The sequence below is a fragment of the Lycium ferocissimum genome, chromosome 10 (assembly GCF_029784015.1).
Source record: "Lycium ferocissimum isolate CSIRO_LF1 chromosome 10, AGI_CSIRO_Lferr_CH_V1, whole genome shotgun sequence".
In the NCBI taxonomy this organism is placed as follows: domain Eukaryota; kingdom Viridiplantae; phylum Streptophyta; class Magnoliopsida; order Solanales; family Solanaceae; genus Lycium; species Lycium ferocissimum.
Window position 1 is genome coordinate 40,813,382 of NC_081351.1, and position 19,628 is coordinate 40,833,009.

Consider the following 19,628-nt stretch of genomic DNA (forward strand, 5'->3'; position numbering starts at 1 on the left):
CTAATGTCTATTTATGTAGTTGTGCGACAGAGTATTACTTGAATTGATCAATATTGCAGTGTTGACTTAGTTGTATATACAGAGGCCTGATGCAGATGCTGCTACTGCTTTTTTTTTTTTCTTCTTCTTCTTCTTCTCATTTCTAATGTAACGAAGGACAAATCTAAGAATTTCAGTTTTTCACTATAAAGAGATTCAAAAATAGGCAGCAAAGTGGTGCTAATAGGCCATGGAAAAAAAAAAAAAAAAAACCTTACACAAATCTTAAACCTTCCTGACAATTAATTTAATCCAGAAGCATTCCTGTAAAAAAAAAAAAAAAAAAACAACAACAACAACTTTTATGCATTGATCTTGATAGTCGTCACAAGGTCGATCCATGTGAATTCATACATGAACTTCCAATACTAAAAAAGGAATTTTTACTGTCAACTGATGAAATTGCTGAAAAAAATAATCCTTAACAAAGAAAGGTAACTAGGATGTCTCTTTAGATTAATGTATATCCTTTATGTGTTTTCTTAATTTTTTCTTTTGTGATGACTTTGATAGTCGCCACTAAACATAAAGGTTTTCGCCGTAACAAGCTTTGTGACAAGCAGAAACATCTTTGGCGATAATAACCAAACCGAAATTTGATAAACCGAAGGCCGAAAACCGAACGCCCACCCCTACTGTCAACTGATGAAATTGCTTAATTTTTTCTTTTGTGATGAAATTTCTTGACAAAGATCTAGCTGAAATTTCTTACAAGATCTCGCCAACAAAATCAATTGCTTAAAGTGTTCAAATTGGGATATAGTTAGGATTTTGCTAAAGGAATTACTAACACCTAAATTAATCCCTAGCTAATCTCTCCATCTTGTAGTTGTCTATAAAAATAAAGTAAATGGGAAGGGCCAAGTCAAAATGTTTAAGACTCAAGCATCTGGACACAGACTCAAAAGCAAAATCATTCTTTTTTGTTGCAAATATGGATTCATTGCACATATTCACAATTCAATATCACCTGTTTTGTGCTTTCCTTTTGCTTTCTCCTTTGTATTCAAATGCTGCTGCTCCAGTTCTAAAACCCAACAATACAAATAATGCAAATAACGCACTTTTCGACAAGGTTTGCTCAGGTACCGACAAACTATTCTGCATGAACTTCCTTAAAAGCAATCCAAAGGTAATGTCAGCTGCAACATCAAAGCCCTTAGACTTTGCACTTGCAATTATTCAGGCAGGTGCTGATGAAGCAAAAAAAGCACATGCATATCTGTTCCAACCCAAAGGAAAACTCAGCCCACAAGCTATTCAGGCTTATAATGATTGCAAAACCTTTTGGGCAAATTTGGCTAGTGGATTGGGAAGGAGTGTCAGGATTATTAAAGAAGAACAAGGCTATGCTTATGACACAACAGATTATGATCTTAAGGTGAATCTTGACAAAGCCAGTAATTGTGGAAGAGCGCTAGATTCTGCAAGGATTCAAGATAATGTTATTGCTGAAGGGGTTAAAAAGGTGACACTGGCTGTTATGGGTGCAGATGCCATTCTTGTTGGGGTAAAACCTCCCAAAAAGCTGGACTAGTACTTTTGAGTTCTAAGGATGATAACAAGTCACCAAGATAAAAATTAATAAACATAAGGATGATAACTGTCTTACTTAACAGAAGTGTGAGAGCTCTATAAGAAATCATTTTGAATATATTACACGCGCGGATTCGTGCATGAGTGCTTAAATATACGTATAGCGGTCAAAACGACCTGGCCTAACCCATCTAGGCTAGCCCATGCGGCTTTGATATTTGACGGGCCAGATCGGGATGGCTCTTTTTTTTTTTTTTGTCGGCCTTAAAACAGCCAGCCTAACCAAGCACTACGTGGGCCTGGCTGGGCCAACCCACCTTTTTAAAAAAAAATATTTTTGATAATTCTTTTAATTTAAATTCATGTTTAAAATGCTAACATAAATATTTACAACACAAAATCACTGATGTAACAAAGTCTTACACAGTCTTCTCAAAGGTGTTTTGGGGCGAGTCCCAAGCGAGTCTGGGGTGGGGCGCACCAAAATGTTCTAGGGCGCAAATGAAAGGCGTAGATCGATAGGGCGTACGTCCTAGAGTTTGAGGCATAAGTCCTGAGCTCAAAAGCATAAGCTTCGGGCATAAAAGTTTACGCCCCGGGCGTTAAATTTAATGTTATTGTTTTAAAAGTATTATGCTATAGATCATGTTTTTAATTATTGGTGTAATGTTATTTATACCCAGTGTCGCTCAAATCCACGAGCCATCGAGCTTTTTTAGGCCGGGCTAAAAAGCCTTGTTCTTAAATGGGCTCCAAAAATCTTAATCCAACCCTGCAAAATCGGGGGGGGGGGGATTGGCCTCGGCTAGGGCCTAGCCCCATATTGATGGCTCTGAGTCTATACGGGTGTATGAAGGATCTAGTATGGGTACGTCAAAGTTCTTGCTATTTTTACTGTACCTTGAAACATTTACATGAAGCGGGATATTTTTTGCACTAATTTAAATTTAATCGAGCCTCAATATGAATAACGAATGCTGAATACCAGATGAGAAACCAAATAATGAAGTGGTGGAGCATGCAGTGTGACCACATTTAGGTGGATTTTAGTGTTAACATATCATGGTAAAGGCAAAATTTTCTAGAAAAAACATTGCAGAAATCTTAAACCTTGAGTGACTTGACGATTATATATTATAGAGACATCCTTGGTGTCTAAAAATTCTCTTTTTATGAATGTTATTGTAAATAGATTCACATATGAACTTCCAATTATATCTCACAAGCCTAGCACTCCTTTTATTTAAGTGTATGACAAGCTGGATTCGTGCTTGTGAGAACATATATACTCCTAAACTCTTATTCAACCATGATAATTCTTACCATCAAAAAATCAAGTCAACCTAAATCTTTTAAATAGAAGAATGAACTAATACATAACAGACGAATGTTACAACATATGATCAAACTCCACACATGAATCTGACAAGAGAATTTGGAGTTAGATAATCATATTATGTCTAAAAATTCTCTTTTTATGAATGTTATTGTAAATAGATTCACATATGAACTTTCAATTATATCTCACAAGCCTAGCACTCCTTTTATTTTTGTTAAGTGTATGACAAGCATGATTCGTGATTTTGAGAACATATATACTCCTAAACTCTTATTCAACCATGATAATTCTTACCATCAAAGAATCAAGTCAACCTAAGTCTTTAAATAGAAGAATGAATTAATACACAACGCACGAATGTTACATATACACAACGCACGAATGTTACAACATATGATCAGACTCCACACATGAATCTGACAAGAGAATTTGGAGTTAGGTAATCATATTAGGATATAGCTAGGATTTGCTAAAGAAATTACTAAAACCTAAATTAATACCTAGCTAATCACTCCATCTTGTAGTTGTTGACTATAAATAAGGTAAATGGGCAGGGCCAAGTCAAAATGGTTAAGACTTTAGCATCTGGTCGCAATGACACAAACAAAATCAATTTCTCTTAATTCTACTATCTTTGAAAATATGCATTCTTTGCACTTGTCATTCTACAGTCAGCAGTAGGGGGATCTTACTTGAAATGAGCATACTAGATTAGTAAGTGTTCCATCTTTTAAATCCTAAAAAAACAGGTTTTATGAAACGTAATTGAACAACTTATCATTTTAATTGATTCTTCAAATAGGAGTAATACATCGAGCCTTTACATGTCTATCTTTCATTTTTTCACATTTAACACATAATACAGGACCAATAGTATAGCGCCCTAACTCATTATAAATACCATATTACCCTTTATTTTACATATTCAAACATCAATCTGATCTTCATTTTTTATAGTTTTACGATTTTGTATTTGTGTTCTGTTAACAAATAGGAAGTCTACTTAATTGGGATATGAACAGAATTCTCATCAACTAGAAAGAGAATATACTATGTTTCATAGTCATCAATCTGATATGTCAACTTTCTATTCCACTTGAAATTCTTAGTACATATGATGTCCTCTCTCAAGCAAAAACATTGCTGAATGTAAAAAAGGGATTTGTCACAATTTCTATGACTACTTTATCTGGGAAATCGTCTAATTTGCACTACCATTATGAACTTCTCCTCATCAATCAGTTCAAAGCGGCAAATATCTCCTACACGCACATCATTGTCGCACAAAAATTTGCTCATCCCTTTCCGAAAATCAAGTTTATCACCACTGCGAACTCTAACCTGCCAGCTATCACTACCAGTTCGGAGAGTAGCAAAATTCTCTTCCCCCCTTTTCATAAATCTGTTGCCAAATGCAGCTGGAATAGTCTGCATGAAGTATGCAACAGTCACTAAAATGCCCAAACAGAACACACATTTAAGAATCAAGTAATTGGCATCAAATGCTAAGAATTGAAAGAAAAAAACTACAACTAGCACACTGCTTTCCATCATGATTCGAAGTATATTTGACTACTTCAAAGAATACCATTTGACCAATCTGTACAATTCACTTAGCTGATGTATTGTGAACCCTAGCACGAAAAGTAGATAATGATGAAATGACAGTTATTTTCTGCAAATCATAATATATCTGCACTATGAGTGAAATATTTACTGCTTTTAGAGGTAAAACATTTTTCTCCTCATCAAATACCAAGGTCAAAGAAACAACGAATCGAAGAGGATATCTTTCACAAATTCTCATATATATTTTGATAATCGTGATGTTCGGCCAACATGCACACACCTCGACTAATTCCACAGAATACTTGCTACCTCCCACTAGCACAAGTACCAGATAACTCAAATATTACACTCCTCTAAACTCTAAAGTGCAGGATAATTAAAAATTGCACTACATTTCATACAATTCCATCTTCCTAAGAAATGACAATTTAAGGATTTATGTACAGATGCAAAATATTAGCAACTAATAAACTTACCAATTTCGTGAAGTAAGATTTCTTCATGACGAGTTCAAATGAAGCGGGAGGAGGAGCTGCACATATAGTTGTACCAGTTGCTTTTCGTAAGTAGACTAATTTGGATTTGACTCTAAACATTAAGCATGGAGACTGACATTTTGCATCAAACTAGCTAAAAATTGAATATGCTCAGTGTTGAAGAAACTTACCATGCACATTTTCTTGGTCCTGCTTTAAGCAGCCATCTTTTCCATATAATCTAACATAAAATTTTGAGTTTCCAGCATAGCAAAATGTTAGAAAATCTCCATACTCTAAATTATTCTTCTTCACAAAGTCTGGCCAACCTCTTCTGAAAAAGAAATCGCCCTCAATCTGTTCCACACCAACCTGCCAAGATATCCCTGCAGGACCTTCCAGCACAAAGTGCACAGGAGTCTGCCCATTGAAGACCTTGAGAAATCCTCGTGGAATTTTCTAAGCGAAGGAGACACAAAAGGAAAATGACTTGACTTGATTTCCGATGAAAGAAAGTTGTACAAAAGATAAAATAAGACTCCTAAAGTCTTCATCAACTGCTATTTCTTGAGTATATTGTTTGATATTGTCCAATAATCTTTGCGAATGTAGGACCATAACCACTCTCAGATCATTTTTTAATATCAATCCACTGTTTGGTCAATAAGAAAGTACATGTAGTAAATTGTTATCCCAATCACAGATGCAGCTTTAGCCCTTCTTTGAACATTTATGTAACATATCTATTCCTAGTTCCTCTGCAATCAGATGAGTAAATACTGCTAACACAAATTTAGGATAATAAAAACAACCTTACCTTACAAGAGTTGCAAGAACATAACAAGTGATAAATATTTTCAAGTTTTTACTATTATTTCCATTAACTATTAAAAGCAAAAAAAAACCAGATTCACATCAACCATCTCATCCCTAATAATAGTCATAATCTAAAAGCCCCCGTTATGAACTTTGATCATTTTCAGCCAAGAACCAAAATTATAAGAAAACATATCTTCATGAAATGGCTTTATCTCTCAAATAATTGATAGAGAACAGCAAGAAACTTGAATTAAGTAAAAAGTTTTATCAGTTTTAGGCTCTTTAGCTTCATCTAAACTATGTAAATGTTAATCTAACAGGACACACTAATACATATTATTCCATAAGAGCAAAAAATTAGGGAAAAAGCTGCAATATCATAGAAAAGAGTAAGACACGAGAAGAAAGACCCTTTCCATTTTGGGCCAAAGTTAAAACTTTGAAAATCTTTTTTCTGAAGATAATATGTAAAAAAGAAATTACCGTGTGTGGATAGCATAGAAAGAACTCAGGGAGAACATCAAGGATAAATGCTTCATCCATCTTTTTTTTTTTTTTTTTTTCCTTTCACCTTTTCTTCTATGGCTAAATCTCAATACCTTAAATAGTGGCTCAACTACAAAACAATGGAGACAAAACAGAGAAAAAGATCAGTACTTGAAACAAAACAAAAAAAAAAATCATATATGCACACAATATAAGAACTATAAGAAGAGATTTACAAACAAGCATTGAAGAAAAAATGAATCCCACCTTTAACTGCAGTACACTATTGTTGTCTTGTTCTTGATATGGGGAAAAAGACATCATTTTACTCTGTAGGACTGATGATTTTAAAAACATGATTTCATGTAAAAGGGAGGTGAGAGAGAAAGATGAAGAAAGAGAAGTAAACATGAATAGGGAAGCGTAGGTATCAGGTGGCAGTGTAGCAGCCGCCTGTGATGTGTACAGAGGAAGGCTGATGCATTTTTTTTGTGAAAGGGAAGAGTAAGAAAACAGGCTTGCGCAGAAGTCCCAATTTATAACCATTGCTTAAAATGAACCTTAATAAATAAGGTGGATAATTTATAGTCAAGTGGAGTAAATATTACTAGTACTCCTAAAGGTTACATTATTGGTCCTCATTTATGGATAAAGGGATCTATGTTATGAGACAATGAGAATTAAGCAATGATAAAAAAAAGAAGAACACATAATTTTAACGTGGAAATTGGAGAAAAAAATCACGATCGTCAATAACTCTTTTTTCTCAATGAAAGATGTATTTACATGATACATAATTATGAATGAAACCCATGTATATATAAGCTGTGAAAGATTCTAAACCCAGTAGAAATCGATGTCCTCCAAATCGGTTTCCAAGTAGGAAACGGACCACTTCAGCCTCTTGCCTAATCCATCGCAGGGGGCTGCACTCTCGCAGTTGATTAGGACCACAAACATAACAATCAAAAACACTTATTTCAATTAATTGAAGGTTAAATGGACTTTGTTGAGCATTATTAAGATAAACATCAGAATTACCAATAACCGAGAGACTAAGTACGGTTTGAATTAGCTGATTGTAAATGTAGCTAATAAGCTTTAAGTATTACAAAGCATTTTTAAATACTAAAATTAATTTATAAATAAACAGTTACATGGTTGGATAAAATAAACATAGTAATGTGTTGTTATGCCCTTGGAATATTTGAGTTGGAAAACAAAAATAGTTACGCTGAAGTTGAAAAAGATTGTGATAATATGTGGTTTCATATGATTTTAATATGTGGTTTCATATGATTTTTATGATGTAAAAAAGTTAATGAAAACTAAAAAATATGAGTGAAAATTAATATTTTACCTTAAATTCACATGGAAAGTTGAAACCAGTATGAAGTAGTATTTCATTTAAAATTCAATAATGTTAAATTGGTCACATTTGTTTGAATATTGCTAACTATTCATAACCGTGACTATACTGCACAAAAAGGTAACTGTACTTCTGCATTAAAAAGACAGACTGGATCAATATTGATTCTGGACTTTAAAGTTCAGATTTCCTTGCTTGGACAAATTTGGAAAAATATCTTTTGGAAAACTTTGAAGAAAAGGCTTGGGCAGAAGTATTAGAATAGTTATAGTAGCTTAATTTAAAAAGAACTGCAAGTGTAATACTTCTTAAAACCAGTTTTTAAAATATGAAAAGCAGTTTGTTGGAATTAAAAAATGCAACAATCTGATAGCTCATTAAAGAACAAAAGAAGTTACAGTAACACATAAAAGATTGTGTCTTGGAAATTGAGTTGAAAAAAAAAATCAAATGAAAAAAAGAAAAAAAAACTTGAAAAGAATGATAATATGGGTTTGATATGAGAAAGCCTTTAAAAAAAAGTTGAAACTAAAAAAGATGAGTGAAAATTAATATTTTACCTTAAATTCACATTGAAAGTTGAAACCAGTATGAAATAGTATTTCATTTAAAATTCAATAATGTTAAATTATCACATTTGTTTGAATATTGCTAACTATTCATAACCGTGACTATGAACTGCACAAAAAAAATGTAATTTGCATTAAAAAAGACACACTAGAGATCAATGTTGATTCTGGACTTTTAAAGTTCAACAAAACAGGTTTAAAATGTGCTTGGACAAATTTGGAAAAATATCTTTTGGATCCTTCAAGATAAGGATTGGGAGAACATGTCTAGAATAATTTAAAAAGAACTGCAAGTGTAATACCTTGAAACCAGTTTTTAAAATATGAAAAGCAGTTTGTTTCTTTAAAAAATTCAACATTAATCTGATATTCAATTATAATAGCGAAAAGTTATTATTTTTAACACATAAAAGATTGTGTCTTATAAGAATTAAAATGAATAAAAAATCAAATGAAAAAAAAAAGAAGAAGAGAGAATCATAACCTATGGAGTAGTTGATTGGAAAGAAAGCCTTTAAAGGCCAAGTTGAGTCACTACGCAAGACTTGAGACAAACAGGTTTTTACATTTACTCCCTCGGTCCCAAATTAACAGGCACTTTAGCTATATAAAAATGTATTAAAAACCATAACCAAACAAGTAAAATAATCACCGGTTTTATTATTGCAGCTTGGTCGGTTTAAATTTCGCTTTTTCACTTTGAATTGGAGAAAAAAAATTAATTTAAGAGTAAATGACAAGTTGAGCATACTAGAGATTAGTGAGTATTCCATCTTTTTAATCCTCAACAAAACAGGTTTAAAATGTAATTGAACAACTTATAATTTTAATTGATCCTTCAAATAATATTTCGAGACTTTACATGTCTATCTTTCATTTTTCACGTCTAAGCCATAATCCATAACCAATAGTATAGAACCCTAACTCATTATAAATACCATATTTCCCTTTCTTTTACATATTCAAGCATTAATCTGATAAAAATATTCAATTATATATAGTTTTACGATTTTGTAATTATTTTTCCTACCAAAAAGAAAGTCTAGTTAATTGGGATAAGAACGGAACTCTTATCTACTAATATATCACTTTCATCACTCCGTTCATCATTAGTGTTCTTTGTCATAGCCATCAATACCATTTATTCTAAGCCAAAAGGCATAAGTTAGTAATTATGGCTTTTGGCTTATTTTTGTTGTTTAGGCTTAAAAACAAGTGCTTAAGCACTTTTTATTTTAACTAAACACTATAAAAGTAGTTAAAAGCTATTTTAGCTTAAACACACCTAAAATAAGCTAATCCAAACAGGCTCATATGTTTCAAAAACAACAATCTGACACATCAACTTTCTATTCCACAGTGCAATGCTTAGTACTACATATATTATATTCTCTAAAGCAGAAACATTGCTAAACGTAACAAAAGGGATTTGCCACTATTTCTATGATTACTTTATCTGGGAAATCGTCTAATGTGAACCACCATTATGAACTCCTCCTCATCAATAAGTTCAAAGCGGCAAGCGTCTCCTACACGCAAATTGTTGTCGCACATAAATTTGCCAATCCCTTTCCGAAGTAAAAATCTATCATCACGGCAAACTTTAACCTGCCAGCTATCACTACCAGTTCGCAGAGTAGCAATTTTCTCTTCCCCCCTTTTCATAAATCTATTGCCAAATACAGCTGGTATAGTCTGCATAAAGAATACAATAGTCACAAATAGAACACACATTTAAGAATCAAGTGATTGGCATCAAATGCTATGAATAAAAAGAAATACAACTAGCAGGCTACTTTCCATCATGATTCGAAGTATAATTGACTACTTCAAAGAATACCATTTGACCAATACGATTCACTTAGCTGATGTTATTGTGAAACAACACATGCAGTTATTTTCTTCAAATCATATCATATCTGAACTATGAGTGAAAATTTACTGTTTTTGGAGGTACAACATCTTTCTCCTTATCAGATACCAAGGTCAAAGAAATAACAAATCAAAGAGGATATATCTTTCACATATTATCAGGTATATAATTTGATAATCGTGATATTTGACCAACTTGCCCACACCTCGACTAATTCCACGGAGTATTTGCTACCTCACACCATTACAAGTACCGGGTAACACATATATTACACTCCCCTAAACTCTAAAGTGAAAGGTAGTTAAAAGTTGCACGACATTTCATACAATTCCATCTTTCAAAGAAATGACAATTTAAGGATTTATGTATAGATGCAAAAATATTAATAGCAACTAATAAACTTACCAAACGCTTTCTCTTCAAACAATATTCATTCATGACGAGTTCGAATAAAGTGATTGAGACATTAGAGTTTCCTGACTCGTTAGCTGCTTGATCAGTGGGAGCAGGAGGAGAAGGAGCTGCACATATAGTTGTACCAGTTGCTTTTTGTAAGTGGACTAATTTTGATTTGACTCGCAGATTAAGCATGGAGACTGACATTATGCATCAAAGTAGCTAAAAATTGAAAATTTCGAAGTAACTTACCATGCACATTTTCTTGGTCTTGCTTTAAGCAGCCATCTTTTTCATATATTTTAACATATAATTTTGAGTTTCCAGCGTAGCAAAATGTTAGAAAATCTCCATACTCTAAATTATTCTCCTCCACAAAGTCTGGCCAACCTCTTTTGAAAAATAAATCGGACTCAATCTGTTCCACACCAACCTGCCAAGATCTTCCTGCAGGACCTTCAAGCACAAAGAGTGCAGGAGTCTCTCCATTGAAGAATTTGAGAAAGGCTGGAGGAATTCTCTAAGCAAAGGAGACACAAAAAAGAAAATGACTTGCCTTGCTTTCCGGTGAAATAAAGTTGTACAAAAAATAAAGACAGACTCCTAGGGTCTTCAACAAATGCTATTTCTTGAGAAAATTGTCTGATAATGTCTGCTCATTTTTTATTTTATCAATCCACTCTTTGGCCAGTAAGGAAATACATGTATTAAATTGTTATCCCTATTGTAGATGCATCTTTAGCCCTTCTTTGAACATTTATGTAACATATTCAGTCCTACTTCCTAGATGAGTAAATATTGCTAATGCGAACTTAGTATAATAAATACCCCTACCTTATAACTATCTCTATTAACATTTATAAGCAGCAAAAACCAGATTCACATCAAACATCCCATCTCTAATAATAGTCATAATCTAAAAGGACCAATTATGAACTGTGAAATAGCTTTCTCTCTTAAATTATTGATAGAGAACATCAAGAAACTTGGAATAAACAAAATTTTAATCAGTTTTATGCGCTTTATCTTCATCTAAACTATCTTAATCTTAATATAACAGGAAGCACTAATGCATATTATTCCACAAGAGCAAAAATTTAGGAAAAAAACTAAAATATCATAAGCAGCTCTCCCCAGATATCTTTTTCACTAATGCTTGCTAACATTTTGGTGCAAACTTAAACCATCCCGAAAGAAAATAGAACACAAAAAGAAAGACCCTTTTTATTTTGGGCCATAATATCCCTAATCCCTGCAATACTGAATCATCTTAATGCATCTAAATTTTTTACCGCATTATGAAAATAGCGTGTAAAGAAGAAATTACCGTCTGTGGAAAGCATAAAAAGAACTCAGGAAGAACATCAGGGATAAATGCTTCATCCATCTTTTTTCCTCTCTTAAAGTTAATACCTTATATATTGGCTCAACTACAAAACGATAGAGACAAAACAGAGAAAAGGATCAGTACTTGAAACAAAGAAAGGAACATATATACACATCATAAGAACTATAAGAAGAGACCATACAAATGAACCCTACTTCTTACAGTAGTGTATACTATTTGCTTTCTTGGTCTTGGTATGGTAAAAAAGACATCATTTTTGCTCTGATTTAAAGAGTGGAAATGAGAAAGGAGATGGGTATTCCGGGTCGACCCGTTTGGCGCCCGAATCAGCTTTGATGGTTTTAAAAAAGATGATGTCAAAAGTTTCACGAAAATGGGATGTAAGAGAGAAAGATGAAGAAAGAGGAGTAAAGCTGATGCATATTTCGTGTAAGGGGAGAAGCAGAGAAAGTAAAAGGGGCTTTGCACAAATATTGCAACTTACCTTTACTGAAAATGAACCTCAATAAATACAGTAAGGTGAAGCATTTATAGTCAAGAGGAGTAAAATTTTTTTTCTCCATATATATGGAAGCATTTGGAACATTTGAGTTGAAAAAAGGAAAATCGTTACGCTGAAGTTGAAAAGAATTGTGACAACATGTGGTTTTATATGATTTTCACGTAGCTAGAGTTTGACCATACATTCCCAAAAAAAGGTAACTGTGGTACTTCTCCATTAAAAAGACAGACTGGATGAATTTTGGTTCTGGACTTTAAGGTTCAAATGTCCTTGCTTGGATAAATTTGGAAAAATATCTTATGGAAAACTTTAAAGACAAAGATTGTGCAGAAGTACTAAAAAATTGCAACAATCTGCTAGCTCATTAAAGAACAAAAAAAGTTGTATTAACACATAGAGTAAATAGTTACGCTGAAGTCGAAAAGAATTGTGACAACATGTGGTTTTATATGATTCACGTAGCTAGAGTTTGACCATACATTCCCAAAAAAGTTTGAAAAACTTGATTTGGGCGAAATTTTCTAAATTTTGAAAAACTTGATTTGGGCGAAATTTTATAAATTTTGAAAATGTTTTGCCATAGTTTTTCAAAACATATGGCACTTTTTTTTATAAAAAGAAAACATAAAAACTATCAAGAATATCCAATCGCACCAAACAAACATACTTGTTAATCCCAAATTAATGCATAAATTTTTTAATAACAACCGCTGATAACACAATTACTAGCCATTAGAATTCAAATTACATTTACTTACAAAGATCCATCCGTGCAAGAAAAAGAAAAAAAACAACAATAGTAAGATTTAACTTATGGTGACAAATAAGTCTACTAATTAGAAATGGTGACAAGTTTGACCAGCCAAGGTCAAACTTGTCTTAAAAATATGATTAAGTTAAATGGGACTGAATTATAATTTTTAAAACTTCTTAATCTTTTACAAAATATAAAAAGACCCCAACTTAATCCCAAAAAACCCACCCCCTCTCTCCCCCCCACCCCGCAACCCCAAATTTTTTTATTTTTTTTTTAAGTTTTAAATTTTTTTATTTGCTTTATCACCCGGCCGCCACCCCTCCTCCGCCCTCCCCCAACCCCTCACCCCTCCCAACACTAATTTTTTTTTAAAAAAAATGTTTTAAATTTTTTTATTTGCTTTTCTGACCCCCTGCTCCCCCCCCTCCCCACTCCCCCCTCCGCTCCGCCCCCAACCCCAATTTTTTTTTTGTTAAAAAAAAAAGTTTTAAATTTTTTATTTGCTTTTTCACCCCCCCCCCCTCGACCTCCTCCCAACCCCCCCACCCCCTAAATGATTTTTTTTTAACTTTTGATTTTCTTTATTTTTTTCACCCCCCCCCCCCGCCTCCTCGTCCGCCCCCCACCCCCACCCCAATTTTTTTTAAAGTTTTTTTTTAACAGACCCCCACTCGGCCTCCTCCCACCCCTCAACCCCTCCCCCCACCCCAAAAAAAAAAAAAAAAAAAAAAGTTAGAAAAGTTTTTCTTTTTGTTTTTTTGCACCCACCACCCTCCAAAAAAAAATTATTTTAAAAAAAGAAGTTTAGCGAAGTTTTTTGCTTTTGTTTTTTTGCAACCCCCCCCCCCCCCCCCACCCAAAAAAAATAATTTATTTTGGAAAGAAGTTTTTGAATTTTTTTTTTTTTTTTTTTTTTGGTTTCTTACTTCCCCTACCCACCTCAAAAAAAAAAATTATTTTTAAAAAATGGTTTTGAAAAGTTTTTATTTTTGGTTTTTTGCACACCCCCACCCACTCCAAAAAAAAATCTTAAAAGGACGTTTTGAATTTTATTTTTTTTTGGGTTTAGGAAAAGTTTGGATAAAATCCAGGTTGTTGTTGTGTGTTTGTAGTGAAATAGATGGTTTTTCTGTTGTTGTCTGGTATGGTTCGGAGGTTTAGAAAAATATATCCAACATATAGTTTTTTGTTCTTGTCCTGGTATTTATCTGATTTGTTTGTGAAGATAACCAACAAATTTGTAGTTGTTGCAACAAGTTCTACACTTTTGCAACAAGTAGACAATCATTGCAATGACTCGCTAATTTGTTGGACATAGCTTCAGTTATTTGCTTCTGTTTGTAGAAGATATCCAACAAATTTGTAGTTATTGCAACAAGCTCTACACTTGTTGTAACAAGTAGACAATATGTTGCAACAACTACAAATCTGTTGGACATAGCTTCAGTTATTTGGTTTTGTTTGTAGAAGATATCCTACAGATTTGTAGTTGTTGCAACAAGTGTACTTGTTGCAACAAGTAGACAATCTGTTGTAACAACTACAAATCTGTTGGACATAACTTCGGTTATTTGGTTACATTTGTTGAAGATATCAACAGTTGTAGTTGTTGCAACAAGTGTAGTGCAACAAGTTCTACACTTGTTGCAACAAGTAGACAACCTATTTATGAATTAGCAAATGTTGAGGCAAGATATAGTCAAATTGACAGCCAAATTAACAATCAATCCTCAGAAGGAGATGAAGAACAGAGCCAAGAACCAGTAGATACAAATGAAGAAAGTGAAGAAAAACTAGAAGATGAAGAAACTAATGATGGAAACGAAGGAGATGGAGTAGATCAAGGAAATCTGCTACACCCAGAAGGCAGTTGCTAAACAAATTATTACTTAAGTTGTGATATTTGGAGCCAAGGTGTCTATTGAACAATTTCTGTTTATGAACTTATTTATTTTGCTTACTAATTGTTGCAATAGATGCATACAGTTATTGAAGAAGTTGCAACAAGTTACTAATTTATTTCAACAAGTTACTAATCTGTTTCAACAAGTTACTAATCTTTTTAAATAAGTTGCTTAGTTGTTGCAACAAATTACTCACCTTGTTGGAAAAAATCAAACAATTGCTTAAATTATTGCAAAAACTAAAAAATATGTCCTTGAGATGAGTTAATTGTTGCAACAGATCATACATTTGTTGAAGAAATTGCAACAAGTTATTAACTGTTTCAAATGATGGATCAGATGTTTAGCAGTGTCGTAGTTGTTACAACAGATTAATTACCTTGTTTGAATTATTGCAACAACTTACTCACATGTTGCGTAAAGAGGTATCTCATATGTTGCAACAACTTACTCTGTTATGTTCTGCATGATATCTCATATGTTGCAATAACTCCTCTATTATTGCAACATATTCACGATATTGATCACATTGAACTCCTTAGTTTATACTGAATAACATTGAATTCATTTTTTTATCACTAAATATGGTCGAATTAAGTACTTCACATCAAATCACTCTAATGATCACTCGATTTAGGAAGAATATACTTAGAATTGTCAATCTAATTCATGAAATTACTATCTAATCCATTAAGGATGTTAGTAGATATATATATATATATATATATATATATATATATAAACCATTTATTTTCTTTGTTTAACACTAAATATGGGTGAATCAAGTAGTTTGTATCAAATCACTCTAATGATCACTCGATTTAGTGCATCTTGATTCGATAGATCATCTCTTGACTCAAAATACATCAAATTGATTAAGTATTATACATTGATCACTAAATATCATTGATTTCCGTTGTTTATCACTAAATATGGGTGAATCAAGTAGTTCACATCAATTTACTCTAATGATCACTCGATTTAGTGCATACTGACTTAGTGGATCATCTTTCCTGACTCAAAATATATCAAATTGTTAAGTATTATACATTAATCATTAAATGTCGTTGATTTCCTTTGTTTATCACTAAATATGGGTGAATCAAGTAGTTCACATCAATTCACTCTAATGGCCACTCGATTTAGTGCATACTGACTTAGTAAATCATCTTTCACTCAAAAATACATCAAATTGATTAAGTATTATACATTGATCACTACATATCGTTGATTTCCTTTGTTTATCACTAAATATCATTAATTCCCTTAGTTGATCACTAAATATGGGTGAATCAAGTAGTATCTGTTGCAACAACTGTAATATTTGTTGCAGCAAGTGTAGTATCTGTTGCAACAACCTTAGTATCATTTAAAAAGTAGAGATCTTGTTCAACAAGACACTGAATTAGTTTCATGACAAGTCTTGTTACTTGTTGGATAAAACCCAACAAGTTTATCCAACAAGTTACGGAAAGTTGCAATTCATTACTTGTTGAAAACTATTCAGCAATTTATTAACAAGAATACACACATTTGTGATTTGAACACGATCAACATATCATATAAATTAAGTTCACAAACACCAAGAACATAAATTATTATTCTAAAAAAGAACAATATTAAAATGTCATAAAGTTCCAAAAAATAACTATTTTTGTGCCAAGCTTTTGCATAAGGAGCATTTATTTTTCCTCGTTTGCAATGATTCCCCGATTCCACGCCTCCTCTTTATGCTCTTCCGAGGTTTGCTAGGATCAACATATGGAGGAAGTATCTCTCTCTCTAATTCAAAACTTCTTTTCAAGAATTTTTTTGGGGGTAGGTGATGCAAAAAACAAAAAACAAAAAATAAAAACTTTTCAAAACTTTTTTTTAAAACAATTTTTTTTTTTGGGTGGTGAGTGGAGTAAGAAACCAAAGAAAAGAAAAAAATTACTTTTCAAGATTTGTTTTTGCGGGGGAGGGGGGGGGGGGTTGGTGGATGGGGGTGGGGTGGTGCAAAAAATCAAAAACAAAAACTTTTCAAAACTTTTTTTTAAAAATAAAATTAATTTTTTTGGGATGGTAGGGGGTGGTGCAAAAAAAAAAAAAAAAAAAAAAAAAAAACTTTTCAAAATCTTTTTTAAAAAAACATTTTTTTTGTGGGGTTTGGGGGGGGGGAAAGGGCGGGGAGAGGGTGGATGGGGTGGGGGTGGTGCAAAAAATCAAAAAATAAAAAAATTTCAAATTTTTTTTTAAAAATAAAATTAATTTTTTTGGGAGGGTGGGGGTGGTGGGGCGGGGGCGGGGGTGGGTGGTATAAAAAACAAATAAAAAAACTTTTCAAACTCTTTTTTAAAAAAACATTTTTTTTGGGGTTTGGGGGTGGGGGGTGGGGGGAGGGTGGATGGGATGGGGGTGGGGGGGCGGTGCAAAAAACCAAAAATAAAAACTTTTCAAAACTTCTTTTTAAAATAAAATTAATTTTTTTGGGAGGGTGGGGGGTGGTGGGGCGGGGGGTGGGTGATACAAAAAACAAACAAAAAAAACTTTTCAAACTCTTTTTTTAAAAATATTTTTTTTTCATGGGGCGTGGGGATGGGGGCAAGGGCAGGGGGAGGGGTGGATGGGGAGGGGGTGGTGCAAAAAATCAAAAACAAAAACCTTTCAAAACTTTTTTTTTTAAAAATAAAATTAATTTTTTTTTGGGAGGGTAGGGGTGGTGCGGTGGGGATGGGTGATACAAAAAACAAACAAATAAAACTTTTCAAAATCTTTTTAATTTTTTTTTTCATGGGGGGTGGGGGCAAGGGGTGGATGGGTTGGGGTGGTGCAAAAAACCAAAAACAAAATCTTTTCAAAACATTTTTTTAAAATAAAATTAATTTTTTTGGGAGGGTGGGGGTGGTGGGGCGTGGGGTGGGTGGTACAAAAAAAAAAAAAAGGGAAAGGGTCAAAATACCCCTCTATTTTGGAAAAAATTTAAAAATATCCTTCAAACTTATTTTGGGTAAAAAATACCCTCCATCCTAAAGTTTTCAAATATACCCACAATGTGACGGAAATTATCCCCCAAAATAACTGAAATCATTTTTGAAACCCGCTCCATCATTTAAACCCCAACTAAATAATAACCCATAAAATCCACTTATTCCCCAATCGTAGGTTTGAAATTTGAGGGAATTAGGGGAATAAAGGGATCTTATGGGTTATTATTTAGTTGGATTTCGAGTTTAAATGATGGAACAGTTTAAATAATGATTTCGGGTTATTTTGGAGGATAATTTCGTCAAACTTGAGGTATATTTGAAAACTTTAAGGATGAGAGGGTATTTTGACCCAAAATAAATTTGGAGGATATTTTAGCCATTTTTCCAAAGTGAAGGAGGGGTATTTTTGATCCTTTTCCCAAAAAAAAAAATAACTTTTCAAAATCTTTTTTAAAAAAATATTTTTTTTGTGGGGGGTGGGGTGGGGGGCAAGGCGGGCGGGGGGCGGGGTGGGCGGGGGGGTATTTTATGATTTATATGGGGAGGGCGTGGTGGCGGGGGCAGGGGGTATTTTATGATTTATATGAGTTGGGTCAAAGTGTTAAAAATAAAACTTGAAGGCAAAATGTAAAAAACAAAGCTTGGGGTCAAAGTGTTAAAAATATAACTTTAGGGCAAGTCAAAATTCTCTAATCACTAATTAAAGGGAAAATAACACTCTATGGCATTTTGGGTAAAGTATTTACCCGAAATGGCCATAGTTTTTTTTTTCTTACATTTTTAAGCCTTCATCCCATTTTCAAAAAAAAGTTATTACCCGAGATAGCCGCCCCCCCCCCCCCTTCCCCACCATATCAAACTCCAAGAAGCTATTTTTTCCTTCCAAATCTCTTTCTAATGTTGGTGTTTTTTCAAGGGTAAAGTGTATATAAAACACATACACTATGTTACACTTTTAACCATTGATAAACATCGCATAACACGCATAACAACTTGTAAAATGTGTATAAACACCTCTTTTACGTTATTATACATTTTTATACAAAGGTTTATACATTGTACGGTAGGTGTATAAAAGTTGTACATTGATGTATAATCTTGTATATACAATTTCATGGTCATAATTTGTTGGGTCATAGGTTTGTAATTTAAAAATATGGCTACCCAAACGTAATTTTGTGTGCTAAATTATACATTACTGAAATTTCTCCTTAATTAAAAGCCCCAACTAACTATTCTTTGATAGAATCTTCCCGTATTTCTGGGCAACCGGATTTTGAATGTATGCAACCCGAAAGAATCCTTCAGGGCAGACGGAAGCTAATGGGCATAGAATAATACCACTCAACGTAGACCTTTTTGTTTGTTTTGGAACAGGATATTTTAGCCACTAATGATCAGACAAGTTTTCTTCATAAACCGTAAAGTAAAAGGGTAATAATTTGTATTGCTGAAATGTAACTTTTTAATTAGCTGTGGGCAAAATCAAGTTTTGGTCTATTTAAAGATGGGGACATTTTTTTATAAAATAAAAAAGTTTGGGGTAAGTTTTAAAAAATTTAAATAGGCCAATGGATAGATCTTAACCCCAAAACAGATTTTGAAATTTGAATATTGTTTTCAAAATCTCTCAAAATTCTATAGCAAAACAAAGATTTGAAGGCCATATGCTTCTAA

The 19,628-nt window shown here is 33.2% G+C and overlaps 3 protein-coding genes across 11 annotated transcripts; 1 reads left to right on the forward strand and 2 right to left on the reverse strand.

Annotated features, from left to right (window-relative positions):
* The first annotated feature begins 889 nt into the window (after window positions 1-889).
* Window positions 890-1,576, forward strand: LOC132034902 (uncharacterized). Its single transcript, XM_059425240.1, has one exon. The coding sequence runs from the start codon at window positions 890-892 to the stop codon at window positions 1,574-1,576; it is 687 nt and encodes a 228-aa protein (XP_059281223.1).
* Window positions 1,577-3,969: 2,393 nt separating this feature from the next.
* On the reverse strand, window positions 3,970-7,094 carry LOC132033871 (B3 domain-containing protein At3g18960-like). 4 transcript variants are annotated; one of them, XM_059424001.1, is made up of 5 exons: window positions 6,532-6,983; window positions 6,262-6,394; window positions 5,151-5,418; window positions 4,960-5,054; window positions 3,970-4,342 (listed from the first exon to the last, which is right to left on the reverse strand). In XM_059424001.1, exons 2-5 carry the CDS (start codon window positions 6,319-6,321, stop codon window positions 4,100-4,102), a joined length of 666 nt encoding a protein of 221 aa, XP_059279984.1. In that variant the 5' UTR covers window positions 6,322-6,394; window positions 6,532-6,983; the 3' UTR covers window positions 3,970-4,099. The 4 variants fall into 4 exon arrangements, with proteins under 4 accessions (XP_059279984.1, XP_059279982.1, XP_059279983.1 ...); XM_059423999.1 differs by lacking the exon at window positions 6,262-6,394 and having other exon boundaries at window positions 6,532-7,094; XM_059424000.1 differs by lacking the exon at window positions 6,262-6,394 and having other exon boundaries at window positions 4,960-5,015; window positions 6,532-7,086.
* Window positions 7,095-9,496: 2,402 nt separating this feature from the next.
* On the reverse strand, window positions 9,497-12,732 carry LOC132033872 (B3 domain-containing protein At3g06220-like). 6 transcript variants are annotated; one of them, XM_059424006.1, is made up of 5 exons: window positions 12,001-12,732; window positions 11,799-11,901; window positions 10,724-10,991; window positions 10,481-10,596; window positions 9,497-9,897 (listed from the first exon to the last, which is right to left on the reverse strand). In XM_059424006.1, exons 2-5 carry the CDS (start codon window positions 11,856-11,858, stop codon window positions 9,655-9,657), a joined length of 687 nt encoding a protein of 228 aa, XP_059279989.1. In that variant the 5' UTR covers window positions 11,859-11,901; window positions 12,001-12,732; the 3' UTR covers window positions 9,497-9,654. The 6 variants fall into 6 exon arrangements, with proteins under 6 accessions (XP_059279989.1, XP_059279990.1, XP_059279988.1 ...); XM_059424007.1 differs by having other exon boundaries at window positions 9,498-9,897; window positions 12,304-12,732; XM_059424005.1 differs by having other exon boundaries at window positions 9,498-9,897; window positions 12,021-12,732.
* Between the last annotated feature and the right edge of the window lie 6,896 nt (window positions 12,733-19,628).